The sequence below is a fragment of the Ixodes scapularis genome, unplaced genomic scaffold (genome assembly GCF_016920785.2).
Source record: "Ixodes scapularis isolate PalLabHiFi unplaced genomic scaffold, ASM1692078v2 PGA_scaffold4__175_contigs__length_147842914, whole genome shotgun sequence".
Lineage (NCBI taxonomy): Eukaryota > Metazoa > Arthropoda > Arachnida > Ixodida > Ixodidae > Ixodes > Ixodes scapularis.
In genome coordinates, this window is record NW_024609879.1 from 117117300 (window position 1) to 117132970 (window position 15671).

Consider the following 15671-nt stretch of genomic DNA (forward strand, 5'->3'; position numbering starts at 1 on the left):
CTTTCTCCGTGCAACCTTGGCGCACATAAAGCCAAAGCACAATAGAACATGGTTAAAATAGCGCACACATAGAAAGGAACACAGAAGAGAGAAGAGACAAGCGAAGACATGTTCAATTATTACCAATTCGTCCAACTAACCACCTTGCAAAATAGAAGGCATGGAGCTCCTGCTGGAAACTCTCCGTTGGAAAGACACGCTCTTTTGTTCTCAATCTGTGAGTGACTATAAAAAGCAAGTAAATTTGTCTCATTTGTACTTCAAAAAAAAAAAAAAAAAATTCGTCCTGAAAAAAAAAAAGAAAAAAAAAAGTTGGTATTTTTGGGGTTCTATCTCTGAATTGAAAACTTACAATTTGGTCGACTCTTGTTCCGTCAACGTTTTCCCTAAACACAATATTTTCCGAGAGTATTGAAGTCTTTTGTAGCCTTAGAACAATATCGTCTTGAATGTACAGCATTTTTTCAGCATCGAGTCCTCTTGCCTCAAGAAGCCTTGGATAGACGACTATGCCAGGCGAAGGAGCTGTGTTTGGCATAAAAGCGTATTTCATTAGTATTAAGTGCGCTGCCAGTATATATCTTCGTTGCATTCTAATTTCGGAAGTGTTAAAATCAAAATTAGTGTAATTTTCAGAAAGTGCTCAAAAGTACCGTTTCTTTTTTTATAAATCTGTTACTGATTTTTGTAGTTGAATAACTGTTTAATGCTATTTGTATCTCTCATGCATCGAAAGACAAAATGGTCCATACATGAGACAACAAACATAAGTCTAAAAGTGTTTGCACATTTTTCAAGGATGATGCAAATCATAAAATAGGCAACAATTAAGAATACATCCGGTATGATTTGTTCCAGTACTTTTAGTACTGAGATAAGACTGACCGCCGCACCGCAAAGCCCTTGATGGAAAGGTCTTCGTTTCGAGCTATTATTCGTCTACGAACGACAAGGCACAACCTTTTAGAGTTTGCTCCCAAAAATACACGAAGCTGGATCCCAGATATGTGTGGTATTTAAGATATTGCATCGAAAAATTTCGCTCAGGAAACTGTACGCTTTGTCTTTTGTGAAACATGCATTTCGCTTAAACAAATCGACGGGTTGTCATGAAAACAAGATAATAGCAACTCGTATGCTACGGGAATATTCTTGGTGAGAGCCCTCTGCGCGACGTACTAAAACTCAGTTGGGAAACTGCCATAGAGTCCTGCTTTGAAAAAGCGGTTCCAGTCCGTAATCGAGAACCGAACTAAATGCGATCCTAACGCTGCCATTTCCTCTGCAGCGGCTGCTCCGAGAAGTGCATGGCTGTAGGCATCGGTTCAGGTTTAGTCGTGCAAGGGCCGGTGGAGCCGTCTCCCAGTAGCTATATAAAGCAACTCGCCGCTAAAGGACGCCACTGTAATTGTATTTAGTTTGGACCCGGTAACGCGAGCAGCACCGGTTTCAAGGGCGAGTTTCCCTACTGAGTGTTTTAATGATGTTGCCTCTGTGCTAACTCGCGATTGTCTTTTGTTACCTCGAATATTCCCTTGAAAAACTTGTGTGGCCCGCTTCTGATATGCCTATTCATGCACGGATCGCAATGTTTCTAAATGGGAAGTCACTGACAGCCTATGAAACGCGGGGCTTTGCATATTATGTCGAGGCTTCTCGCCTCGTGAATGGTTCTCCTGCGTTTTTATCGGCTAATGCAGACATCTGATTGGCTGCGGAGAGATGACGAGATGCTCCAGATTCGCCACGCTCTGCGTTTCTTAAGCAAACAGTGACTATAGCGTGACAGTAATCTAGTTGGATGTCGTTGCGAAGCATCAGAAACAAAGGGAAAAACGGGAAGACGCCATATTAATTGCCGAGATGTGCTTCGTCATGAGGTGCCAGTTTTGGCTACCTGTTAATGTGGTGAATTCTAACAGACTCCATGGTGGCAAGGTGCGCGATTTTCGAACAAGACGCTTACATTAAATACGTTTTGATGTTCTCAGTATTTGTGGCACCTACAATCGGCGGGCGTGTGAGTCTAGGCTGGGTGTCGAAACAACAACGGACCAAGCGTTCGAGGAAGTTAAACTACGTTTTGCATTAGTAAGTGAACGCAAGGGGTGAGGTATTGTCGTGACTACTAGGACACGCACTTACCAGAATCGGTGACGCGTATAAGCAGCCCCGAGAGGAGCGCGCACTGAAAGATTGCAAACATCTTCTTAAAGTATTTGCTGAATGCAGATCGTCCATCCAGTAAGTGTTATATATATGGACATACTAGACCGTGAAACGCGTTTATTTCATCGCCATTTTTAAACGAATAGCAGGTGCGTACGTAGGGTGGCTGACATCTGTTTACGTTACGCACCTCTAGATCTTTTCGTACGGTTATGACGTCAGTAAAAAGAGCGTGGATGCGTTCTGCGATGTGACGTCTGGAAACGGCACGTGGAGCAGTGCACCTTTAACAAAAGCAATACAGTAAAAGTGCGGAAATTCCGTGATTTTCTAAAACTGAGAAATACGCTGAAAGTGAATGGCTATATTGTTGTAACGCGTGTGAAAACGATACGTTAAAATTTGCGTCCCTTTTCCGTGATGTGTGCATTGACGACTGACGTCATTAGGTTGTCGTATCTGTCTCAATGCTCTTTGTGTAGTCGTTCCTCCTGCTGCGTTTTCTGTTGTTGATTTCAAGCCGCAACGTAGCGCTGCTGGAAAGAAAGGGTTCTGCCGCGAGAAAGTGCCAGGGACCGGTTACAACTTATATCATTAGTGGACTGTAATATAAGCTCAATATTGGACGAATGCATTTAATTCAATCTCAGTATATATTTCGTGTTTTAGTTGAACGGAGCGCGTGTGTACGATCTCTTCTGTTGCTGTCCGCTCAGTCATGGTGGACTAGAGCAGGTGTAGCGATCGCTCGCTTCTCTCGGAATTCGAGAGCGTTCCTGGACTTCCTACCTTAGCGGCATGGTCAGCAGTGTATCACCTGAAGGGTGATAGCAACGTCGCAGCAACACTCCGCGCTGCATCGGCGATTCCGAGATATTCTCGCCTTTCTACGCTCGCCCGCATGCTCTTGCCCGCCCAGGCGATCGACCAAGGTGTCAAGGCTCGGCAAAGGGAACATCTGCGACCACTACAACACCTGTTTCTTCATAGTCGTTTTGACCTCAAGAACCAGAACCACGCTAAAAAAACATTCGGCTCCCCGCGGAGCATTACTATCTTGCTCCTTGATGTGGATAATTAAGGTACATGAAAGTGTGTTTTAGAACTGTTATCTTACGAAGACGTACACTTTTAAAACTCCAAGAGCATCGACTCTTCCTCCCACAACAAAAGCTTGTAAGAACTAATTCGTGCGGCGTATAAACAATGTGCGAAACAAAATTTGTTTCCATGTGACAAGTATAGTAGTATAAAGCGGTGCTGCTACCCCAGCATGGGGTATTACCAAATACGGTGTCCTCTGAAAACATGTACACGTTTGGAAGTCCGGCCTCAGGGCGCCGCCATCTTCCTCAGTGGCGTGCGCTCGATGGCAGCGCCCTGAAGCCGGACTCGCAAACGTGTATAGAAGTGGCGCCGAACGCGACAGTGGTGCCTCTAGCGGACTCGGAGCCTACGGAAGCAGACGACGCAATGTAAAAGTATAGGCTCCGCGACGTCCTCGAGCTTTGCGAGCCCAGCTTCGTTACCCCAACAGCTGAAACAATTTTATTGCGGTGAGTTCGCTTGCAAACCGGAATCCACTGATCGCAACTGCAACAGCAATCAAATAACAACGCGCGAATAAACAAAGATCGAGCAGTTTATTTTGCGGTCTGAAACGCCTCAGGGGATCACACGCGTTTGAAGCGCGTCTGGGAAGGAAAACAAAAGGCGTTTAGCGACTCGAACTACGTCGTAACAGGTTCCTGTTGATCCATTACAAACTGAGTTGTCACAATTTCTTATCTGAAAAGGTGATTATTAAAACGTGCGCAAACAACATGTTAAGATCAGCAGAGCAGGCGCACTAGCCCCAGCACGATAACTAAAACAAAAATTAACGAGAAAAATGATTGTGAAAACACTTTCCAAACTTTTCAGAAAAGATGGGGTATTCATCCCACACGAAAACAAAAGAAATTGGGAACAGTCGTGGACAACGGCAAATTAAACAAAGCAGACAATACCAAGATAGCAATAACCCGGCAAAGATCTTCTTCAACGACGACGATCGTGCGGGGATTTGGTAGGAGCTTTGAAGATGAGCCGGTTGTGGTCGCCGTCGGTGTTGAGTCCACAACAAACAAAGCGGAAGCGTAGACGACGAAACTATTAAAAGAAGCTTCACTTTTTATTTTGTTGAGTTGCACGTTACACGTTTGTTTATTTGATTTCGCGGCGTTGGTAGGAACTAAAATCAAAACTGAGGAAAGGAATAACGTAGTCTAGCTCATATTGCCCTGTAAGTCGCACGCTGCGATCTGCTACGTACAATAGTTGGTTACAAGTTAAGACGGTAGGAGAAGCTCCTCCCACAAGCTTGATGCGCCGGTTTCAAATCCCTCCGCAGTAGAAAGAAGAGTTCACTGGAAACGCTCCTTGTTCAGCTTCAATGGATAGATATTGGCTACAGAGTGATGCCAACTTGTCTCCGATTCCACTTTTTAAGAAAGCGACCTTCGTATTCATCGGAGGGGGAACCGAGCCCCTGAAAGCAGCATTTGGATTCATCGGAGGGGGAAGCTAATCCCTGAAAGTCGTATTTGTTTCTATTGGAGGGGGAAAACTCTAATCTCCCCTTCGTGGCTTCCAGAATGCTAACTCAAAGTCAAAAGATGAAGCAAATATGTACAAAAAGGCAAGACCCTGCTTGCGCGTTGGCCGCGACACCACGGAAACGATGGGACGCTATTGGATGTGGAGATGGCGGAGGGGAATGCCCCTTTGAGGGGCATTTGCCGCTACCTCCTTGAATTGTAACCTACTATAGCAGTGTGTGACCTTTTTAGCTTTCGCATTTCTTTTCCCAGGGAATTTGGCAGGTTGTTTGTCTGCTCGCTTGACGAAGCAGTTCAAAAGTATACTCAAGTACTCGGTGATGTACGTGTCCAGACCGTACTTGCACACCGTGCCTTTGTTTCGAGTGTAAATCAGCGGCCTCAAGTACACCTTCAGCTAAACTCTTGTTTGGGGCAATATATCAGTTACCGGCTAGGTGACGAGCGAAGTCGGAAGGTGGTGTCATTTTCGCATGCGAGTATTTCTTGTTTTGCAACAGAACGGCTTTCGAAGTGTTTCATGATTCTGATTGCAGTTGGACTTATTAAGCATGATGAGAAATTTGACTAGCTGCCAACCCGGCTACATAGGACTGAGTGTTCAGTTGTGCATCTGGTCTGTCATCCGTGAAGTTTTCCGCCATCTCCATGGAGCTGTCATGATCGTCTGTTGAAGCGTTAATGCCAATTTTGAAGCCAGACTTGGATAGCTCTTCCAGTTTATTTTAAGTGACTTAATTAGTCACGTTTCTTCGGTATTCGGGAAGCCAAAGAAGGATTTTTCACCACATCGCAATAACTTGTTTTTTTCAGTGGTAGGCAGCACATGACATACCTGCCATCTCCAAGTGTGTGCTGGTGTATGCCCGAGGGAGGCCGTGAGATCAACAAACGGTGACCCACAGCAGACTTGACATCGTACTCAAAGAAAATTTGAATAGAAATGTTTTACGGGCTTACACTTTTTAATATATTTATTAAGTATCAAAAATAACATATGAAGATTTTGGATTGGAAACTTAATCGAAGATGGAAATAGGTTATCGCAGAAGACCGTGGAAAAACAACAACAATAACAAAGTTGCAATAAAACTTTGGTTGGCGCCAGTTGGATCATATCGATTAAAAGGTAACGTGCTAAAAAAAAAAAAAAAAAACATGTAACAAGATACACCGAATGCGTGACTAAGGTGGTTTAGGAGATTCCCTTTAGTTGCCGCCAAGTTTCCATCGGTCAGACCAGCCGACGCTTTAATGAAAAAGCGCGCGAACACAAGCTTGCCGTACGCAATAATTCGGGTGGGCATCTTGCGGAGCACTGCAAGCGATGTGGGTGCGAACTTTTGTTAGAGCGCACAAAGTTCATAAAGAAAGGGAATGAGAAGATAGAAAGAGAATTAATCGAAGCAATCTGTATACACAAAGCGGCTGACACATGCGTAAGCATGTGTCAGCCGCTTTGTAAGGCAGAGAGGGCATGCGTAAGCATGCCCTCTCTTTATTTGCTAAACACAGAAATTCTGTTTCTTGAGGGCTGTGTGTAATTAGCGATAGGAAATTTTACCAGTTGCATGTGTTTAGGTAATTGGGATCGACATTTTGACGATGATTCGTGTTTCACTAACTCAGTCGGAAGTTGGTGCCTGTCTGCGTCGTGCGTGTGTCTTTTATCGTTCTGTTTTGTTCGCGCCTTTTAACCTTTTATACAAAGTTGCACACGGCACTCCAGATGTCCGGCTATAGAGTGGCAGATGAACCGTAAGTTGTTTTACAACAGTGCTGTGTGCTTTTAAAGAAAAACTGAAGCGATTCTGTATTTGAGGAAAAAACACTTAAATCGTCATTATGTCACGTTCAGGATCATGAATATCGAGATTATTTTCAATTTCGCGCACGGAGGCTGCTGAGAATCATTTTCAAAGTACCGATGAAGCCTCTCCTTCCCGAAGCATGACGCCATTGTAGTTTTCAGAATCTCCGCTACCGCGTATCTTCAGCGCCTATCAAAGCTATGCACGCGCACTCCTGCTATTTTCAAAAAGGTCAGAAAAATAAGTGACGACTGGTGTCAGTGCAAAGGAATATTCCTGACAAGCCTGCAATTGCACGCGCTGCCCACACGAGCGACATTAATGATGTAAAGACCGACAGGAGGATTTTCGTGTTTTCTCGCGCTTTGGGGAAATCGAACGTGATATTCAGGTTCGCGAGATAAAAATACTCGATAAAATTCGCCTCTGTCTCGTTTTAGAGCGCAGCTCTTAGGCGCCCGTTTCCGTCTTGAGCGGCGTCGCCGTCGGCGTAACCAAGGTCACCCCAAGGTCACGTGACCCCTCCGAAGGTCACCCAAGGAAACGTGACCCCAGGTCACCCCAAGGTCACGTGACCCCCAGGTCAGGTGACCCCCCCAAGGTCACGTGACCTTCCGGGGTCACGTGACCCCTTCCAAGGTCACCTCAAGGCCACATGACCCCAAGGTGACCTCCACGTGACCCACAAAGGTCACGTGACCCCTCCCAAGGTCTCGCGACCCCCAGGTCACCCCAAGGTCACGTGACCCCTCCCAAGGTCACGCGACCTCCCCAGCTCACGCGACCCCCCGAGGTCACGTGACACCTTCCAAGGTCACCTCAAGGTCATGTGACCCCCAAGGTGAACCCCCACGTGACCCCCCGAGGTCACGTGGCCTCTCCCTGAGGTCACGTGACCCCCCTCCCCCCGAAGTCACGCGACACCCCCCCCCCCCCGAGGTCACGTGACCCCCTCCCCCCGAGGCCAGGTGACCCCCCGAAGCATATTAAAGAATGAGGGGAGGAGGAGAAGGAGGAGGAGGAGGAGGGGTCTACCCTCCCCTCAGTACCCTTCCCTCCTCCTCCTCAGGAGCTGCGCTCTAATTCGGCGTTACAGGGAGTTGTAAACGGCTTTCACTTTTTTTATCCTTTCTTTGATCTTTGAAGCTGAAGCTGAAGTTCTTCAGCTCTTTGAAGCTGAAGAACTTCTTCAGCTTCCCTTTAAAAGGTAACTGCAAAGAAAAAGAAACTGTTTTTAAATAGCCGAATTGGGACAAGCATGGCACAAAACAAGACTTCCTCGAAAAAAAAAAAATTTAGAAATATTTATTCCACAGGACGTAGTTTAGTCGGAGTCATATCTCCACATTTGAAACTACCGCTCTTTCGACGCGCGCGTAGTGGCTATAGGTCACTCCGTGACGTATAGCAGCCACTCCGTGACGTATAATACCAACTTTGTGTCGCGCGACTTAGAAAAAAAGAACAAAAAACGGACGAAATAGCCGCAAGCTAAAATCAGTCCCGCGCAATAAATATTGCTGTAAAAAATTTTGTTTTTGTTGGAAAAATCGTTTTGCGACATGCTTGCCCCAATTAGGCTGTTTAAAAATACACTTCTTTTTCCTTGCAGTTACCCTTTAAAAAATGTTGTGGTACAGAAAATTATTGATGAAGAAAACAATTAAAAGGTGCTTAAAGTGCCAGCTTTCAAAAACCCCAAGACTGGCTTTCTGGTTTTCGGCATATGTTGGTGATACCTTCTGTCATCACAGTGCCCTCAAATAAATGTTAATTAACGTTAAGATTTTCTTTTCTTTAACAAATGAGGAAAAAGCTACCTCATTCTGTGAATTTTGTTTGCTTGAACGTGTAACAATTTTGACATTCCCTTGAAGATTGACTTGAGAAGAAATTCCTCACAATCAATTTAGATGAGAATGCAGCACAACTGAATTTAAAGGAGAGAAGGGCCTCTTAACTAGGTGACACACAACAAAAGATATACAGAAAAATTCCAAGAATCTCCTTCCACAGGTATGCTTCTGTTTACAACCATTTCCCTAACTGAATTTCTTGCCAGACCCTAAAGCCTTCTACTGTACACTCGTAGTCGATAGAGGCTGAAATGACCAAGTGAAAACCAAAAGATTCTAATTGCACTGTCACGACACGAGGAATTGAATTAGCAACAAAGGATAGCACGCACACGAGGTTGGAGTGTCAGGCTATCTGCCTCAGTCCGATCATGGTTGAGAACTGCACACCTTTGCTGCGCAGATACTGCTTTTCGGCTTGTTTATAGCTACCATTATGTGAGCTTGTTGATGTATCTGACAATATTATTTGACAGGGACAAAGAACACAGGCCGGTATATTGGAGGGATGGACATTATGCGTAGTTGGTAGAAACACGTAAACGTGAGTGACATTTGAGTGCAGCTAAACAGGGAGAAACAACAAGCTGGGTCGCATAGCAGTGACCATGGCACGCTCGTCCTCATACAATCTGTCACTGCTGTTTTAGCATCTCGCGTCGAGGCACAACCACCAGTATATTTCGGTCATCGCGCTGTCATTTCATCTTACATTGACCACGACTGGAAACGACCCCTAAGATGCCCAAGGGCAGAGCATAAAAAGAAGCAACCTACTAACCTCTGGATAAATGCGATCAAAAAACAGTTTTAAAATACAAAAACATGCCTTCAGTTTAGACCCTACGAAATAAAAAAAATCATTATGGACAACCTCAAGCTTCCAGAACAGAAAGACATCAAGCCTGGTTTTTCAGGAAGATTATAAATCAAGTAATTTCTTACACTGAGAGCCAAAACATAGCAAAGTGCTATACAACCCATTTCCATGCTTTATTATTGCTATTGATTTTTTTCAGCATAAAGTTGTGGTCATTTCCAGTGTTCAAAGCTCTTTCAGTAGAGAACTATAAAGGCACACAATTATCCCCTAAAACTTCTAACTTATAAATACGGATTCTTATCTTCATGAAGCGTTTACGACAAAACCCTGCATTAACGACCGGTTGAACTTAGTATAAGCGTTGCAGAAAAATAAGAATCTGTATTCAGCTGTGTCAAAAGACATAATCTAATGTAATTAATAATTGTGTGCCCTTATTAAACACTGCTGAAATAGTTTTGACTAAGGAGAATGACAAAAAGTGTATACTGAAAGAATGAATAAAAATGATGAAACCTAGAAATCTGTTGAATGCCTTCCCTGTGTTTCGCCATCGAGTGGAAGAAGTTTTTTGGCCTATATTTATTTTAGAAACAAGTGTGAACGTCTGTCTATTTTTGAAAACCATGTTGTGCATGATAATTTTTATTTTCTAGGTTGAAAGCTCAAGCGCAGTCCCTGCTTGAATCACATTTACCAAGATGTTTTTGCGTAAGTTAGGGGTTCGGAACAGTATAACGCTGTAAGGTTCAGGAAAAAATTCCCTTTGAAGAGCAGTGGTTAGCAGAAGAGAAATACTAAAAAGTGTCTGTGTATTCCCCTGTTTTCTCTTTTAAGTCGCCCATTATTTTTTGTTCATTAAAACTCAGCTGTGTTTGGCACCTCTCTGCATTTGTGTCATACTTCAAATACCTGTCTTAATAAATTAATCTTGTTTGGCCTGTACTACCTAGCTTGCACCTTCGTTGTTTTTTTGTTTTTTTTCATTCTTGTATAATTGAATTGTAAGCACAGTGGTAATGCAGAGTAAAGAATAGCAGCATACTTTTGTTGACTAGTGCTGATGATTGGACTATTTGGTAGACATTTATTTAAAAAAAGTAATTGTGAAGAATATCGGAACAGAGGATATGAACACAGCACAGCGCTGTGTTCATCTAGTTCTTGTCCGGGCCATTCACTCTTTTTTGTTTTTAATAATACCTTTTTATTGATTTTTTGCTTGGTATAATTCGTACAGGGGTTCACTCTAACGACCCACCTGCCATTGAATTCACTTTAGGGACTGCTCCCCCTTCCTCGTGGTGCCATCGTTGAGGAAATGTCTGGGTGGGCGTTACTCTCACCCTTGTGGTGCACTTCACCAGGTTCCCATAGGTTGCAAGCTGCCAGTCAAACTGAGACAGGCCTGCTATCCCTGCGGGAAATGTGAATTTCTCTCTTAGACGTAGACAACCATGCTTTGCGTGTACCTGAAAGAAGCACTAACATAGAGGAAACAAAATCTTTAGCTGAAAGCATACATGCAAGTTACATGCTATTGTACATTCAGTGTTGCGGCTTAATTGATGATGGTCATCTTTTTCATATAACTTCGACCATTTAGAGAGATTATTCAATATAATAGGTCAAACATAAATGGCTGCAATGAACAATCCTATACATCTTTACATTACCTGATATAAAATCAATAAAGCAGGTTAGCGCTGTTCTGCAACAAAAAGAATAGGTGGGCGAGTTGGTACGTTGGTAGTCTTCGAAATCCATCGAATATTCAGGTTCTTTTCGCATTTTTGGTGCTTTTGCTTTCTGTAGCTGCTCTGCTTTTTGTAGCGGCTTTCGCCGCTACTACAAACAGGACATTCAAAGTCGCTTCATTTACATCACACAGTCGTAAACTTGGAAAGCCTGCTGCTTCGGCATACGTGAAGAGACCGCGCGTTTCTAAGTAAGAGGCACAAGCATAGGCAAGGAATCAACCTGCTCTTTCTTGTAACGTTATGCTCGCTCCCGCTTTACGAAACGAATCGGTTGCGAGCAGCTGCTGGGACCACACGTTAGAACAAGCATGACCTGTGATTGCTTGAACTGCAGTCAGACTGAACTTGAACGCTTCGCAAAAGTTTCTTTGGACAAACGTCGTCGGACGGCGCCTAGAACGGGCCCTCCCAATACGAAAATGTCAGATTCAGGCCGGAATGAAAAATGCCGGTTCCGCCTAGACCCAGAATTGGGGCACCAGTTTGTATCCAGCCTGAAACCGCGCATTTCCAGCCCCAATTCTAGACCCAGGCGGTGCACCGCCGCGATTCCCGCGGCGTCACCACTGCACTCTACAAAAGTATTTCGCGCGATGCCCTTAGCCGTTACAAGCGAGAGATCGTCGCGATATCGGACCCAGTCCGCCTGGATCTGAAATCGCGACGATCTCTGTTGTAACGGCTAAGGGCATAGTGGTGAGCGCTGCGGGAATTCCGGCGGCGCACCGCCCATGGGTCTAAAATTGGGGCTGGAAATGCGCGGTTCCAGGCTGGATTCAAATTGCTGCTTTAATTTTCGGTCTAGGCGGAACCGGCATTTTTCATTCCGGCCTGTATCTGACATTTTCGTACGGGGAGCGAAGAAACTAAACTCTCGGCGCTGCGCTGCCGCCGATTGCAACAGACAAAGCCAGGCCAACCTCCGAACAAAAAGCGAGGAACACGGTAGGCGCCACTATCGAGGTGTACAGTAGCGCTCGCGTGGTCGGAGGCGCTCATTACTAAAAAATAAACAAAACAATGATCATTGAAGCTTACTTTTGGTTCCGTAATAGTCACTTATTACTTCACATAAAATCAAATGAGTATAATTAAAAATGTAAAATATCTTTCTTCGGTTTTGCGTGTTTTTTTTTGTGTTGTCGAGTTTGAGCCGATACCGTTGCCCGCACTCTTGCGCGCTTATGCGCCTGCGCGATGCAAGCCCGCGGCCATTTCGCCCGGGCTCAAGCGCTGGCGCGCCGGCTCCTCCTTGCCCCCCCCCCCTCCCCCCCCCCCAAAAAAAAAAAGGAGACCAAAAAACAAACGAATTTATCTCCATCGCTCCGCGCAGAGTGTGAGGCGTTCCATGCTTTTTGGCGTGGAATTCCGGTAAAGTCGAACTCAATTTTGGTTTCCTTTTCACGAACTCGCTATGTCGGAGGGGGGTCATTCTGTGTGTTGCGCGAAATGATGCCTGAGCAGTGCAAGGAACAAGAGGCGCCGTTTCTTTCGAATACCTATGGTAGACAGGTGAATCGGAAAGTGTGTATCAGAAACTAAACTGACTTTGCAGGCACAGATCCCTGTGCTGCTAGTTCGCAGTTAATGGACTGGTTTGTGATACTCGTAGTATTAGAACTTGTACTTGCTCTGCGCTTCGCGCGCGTGATTTTGCCTGGGAAACTGTCTGTTTCCAAACAGAGGCAAAATGTCCCTTCTTTTGACATTTCCTGCATTCTCGATTCTTTGCAGTGCATTTAGGTTGATCCGCCTTGTGATGTGTTGAACCACATCTGTAGCAACTACCGGATGATTTTCGGCTAGATGAGGAAGCCGGAGGTTGAGGTTGATTTTGTGCTTTAATTTTCGCCACTTGGGCACTGGAAACTGGTTCTTCAGTGATGAGTCTGGCTTCCTTCATCGCCTGCTCAGCTTGAGATGCGATAGCTAGAGCTGCTTCCAGCGAAAGCTCAGCCTTTAGGAGTAGCCGGTTTCGAACTTCAGTAAGGGTCGTCTTCTCGACGAGTTGATCGCAGATCATTTTATCCGTCATGACCCCGAATTGGCAATTTGTTGCAAGGCCTCGCAGAACCGTCACATACTCCTGTACTGTCTCATCAGGCATTTGCGCTGGTGAACGGAATACAAATCTTTCAGCTGCTTTGTTGATGGCGAGCGTAAAGAATTTTCGCAATTTCCTTACCACGGTATCGTAGGCTGTGGTAACTGATGCTCTGGCTCCGCTCGAAACCAAGGCCGTCCCTGAGGTACTTGTAACTGTTTCAGGGATGGCTGTGGGGAGGGCTTGGAGCTCCGGAAGTTTGCGGTAGGTCTGTTGACCCTCAACACCGAGTGAACTTAGTAGAATGGCAGTTCTTCTGCCGTCGTCCGTCGCCGACCCGCTGGGTGCGATCATGTATGTCTCGAAAATTGCGTACCACTCGTCCCATGGAATTGTAGGCTTGCCCGGCGACGGTATGAAAGGCGGCGGTGGCTCGACCTTCATGCTGAAGTTGAGGCTTGTCGACTGAGCCAATTGTTGTATTTTAATACAGGAACTTAAAACACCTGGACGAAAAACTAGCTGTTTCATCTTCGTCTTCTATTCACTCCTCGTCTTCTTTCTTCACCCCTCTGCGAGCACTTCTTTCCGACAGATAACATACACAACAATCACTATGGTGCTTCAACTGCCATAGGAGCGACCACTTTCATGTCGGCTAAGACTTTCAAAGGCGCTAAGACCATCATAGGGGCTAAGCCGTTCATACCGGTCTGATACAATTATAGAAGCTAAAGCTTTCGTGGGTGCTAAGACTTGTATATCGCCGGTGGCTTTCATCCTGGCTAAAAGTCACTTAAGGCTTTAGATTTTCACTTCGACTGAGGCTTTCATAAGAGTTTATTTTGGTTGGTGCCAACACTTTCATATGGGCAAAGATTTTCACAGGGCCTAAGGCTTTTATATCACCAAAGATTTTCATAGGGGCTGAGATTTTGATATGAGCTAAACATTAATACTACTTTAGACTTTCATAGGGGCTGACAGTTACAAGGGCTAAGACTCACGTAGATGCTAAGATGTCTTGAGGGTTTAAGGCTTTCTAGGGGCTAAACAATTTGCTAGAGCAAAGAGTTTCAGAGAGTGACATGTGAGTAAGCTAAGACAATGATATCGGCTTATTATAATCCTAACTTGATGCAGATGATCAGGCCAGTATATATCATCGAAAGATATCCCTTAGAACATGTTTTGTTTTTATAGGAACCACCCGAAGGCAGCAAAGAAAGGCCGCAATCAAATTAGGACTAAAGTGGTGAACGACATGTACGAAGCGGTCCAGAGATACGAAACTAGTGACAGTTCATCGGACCCTGAAGAAACACCTCAAAAAGTCTTAAGATTGAAGAAAGAAGTTGGCCTCTTTTGCTGCTTGGATGTATTATAGAAACGGTATCTTCAACTAGTTCCTGCATGTTGTATTCACTCCTGTTATAGTATAGATTCCTCGGTGTAAAAGTTGTCAAAATTTTCAGTAAAAAAAAAAATTGCAGTGTCCTTCGAAGTTTTATGACGCATGAAATGCAGCATTTAAGGAGCAATCGTTTAAATCTGTTTAGACGGCCTTATTCAGTCGATTCGGGAAGTGAACAATCTATAATTTATCACAATTTAGTGGGAAGACTGACTGAGTGAATACGTCACGTTGACATCTATTTCCTTGCCAAATTTAGCGGAGAAACTGAATTCGTTGATAAGTCCACGACGTCAAGTCACGTGACATCAATGTTCCTCCTAAGTATAGCGGGGAGACTGATCTGGTGCACATGTCACATGAGAAGAATTTTCCCTCTAAATCTATCGAGGAAGATGAATTTATGTTTAGGTCACGTGACATAAGTTTTCCTTGATAAATTTAGCGGCAAATGCACGGACGGACAAAAGTTTGGAATTTGAGGTAAAGAGAGAGGGGGGGCGGACGGTTCGTTAAAAAGCATTTCAGGCTTTTAAAAATTTGCATAAACGTAATAAGATCATCTAACACAATTGCATTAGGAGAACTAATAGACAGCCTTTCTTGTGAAAGGTGAAATATCAGTTGATAGGGTTGATGAGAAAGGGCTTCCTCGTGATGGCCGCAACGTAGGAGGGACGGGCGAGAGGTGAAATGGACGGCGAAGCGAGCATAGACTCCCCCCCCCCTTTCCCGTTCCCATCTTTCCTATGGTACGACAAGAACGAGCAAGCAATTTTCCGTGGAAAGTTCCCCATACAAAGCCATCGCTTTAAAGGGATACTTCTTATGATCCACTATATCCGTAAATGAAAATTGCACGTTTGTATTTTGAGCCCTGATGGCTGTATTTTTCGTTTTAAATGGCCCGCTCTGGCAAGCGCCCGGAAGGCAGCCAGTAGAGAGCTCACTCGCGCTTGAATTCGGTGTCTATAAAAGTTTTATTTGAGGATCCCGCGCCGACGAGTGTGTCTTTTGTCGAGAACTGAAAACAGCAAAGTCGTGATGGTCCTATTTACGGGGCGAGTCGATCAATGATTCAGCGATCTGAAATTGATGCAGGAGCACATGTTTCAACTTTCAGCAACATAAATTGAAGGTTTCTTTCTAGCTGCATTACGTACTAATTTTGAAAATAAAAAGAATCTAGTCATG

The 15671-nt window shown here is 44.6% G+C and overlaps 1 protein-coding gene across 1 annotated transcript in view; it reads right to left on the minus strand.

Moving 5' to 3' along the window:
* Positions 1 to 2206, minus strand: part of LOC115308335 (venom metalloproteinase antarease-like TtrivMP_A) — a 39956-nt gene extending 37750 nt beyond the window's left edge. The window contains exons 1-2 of the mRNA XM_042293399.1: positions 2146 to 2206; positions 353 to 525 (exon numbers count right to left, since the gene is read on the minus strand). Coding sequence (XP_042149333.1) covers positions 353 to 525; positions 2146 to 2206 — 234 coding nt within the window. The remainder of the gene's footprint in view (positions 1 to 352; positions 526 to 2145) is intronic.
* Between the last annotated feature and the right edge of the window lie 13465 nt (positions 2207 to 15671).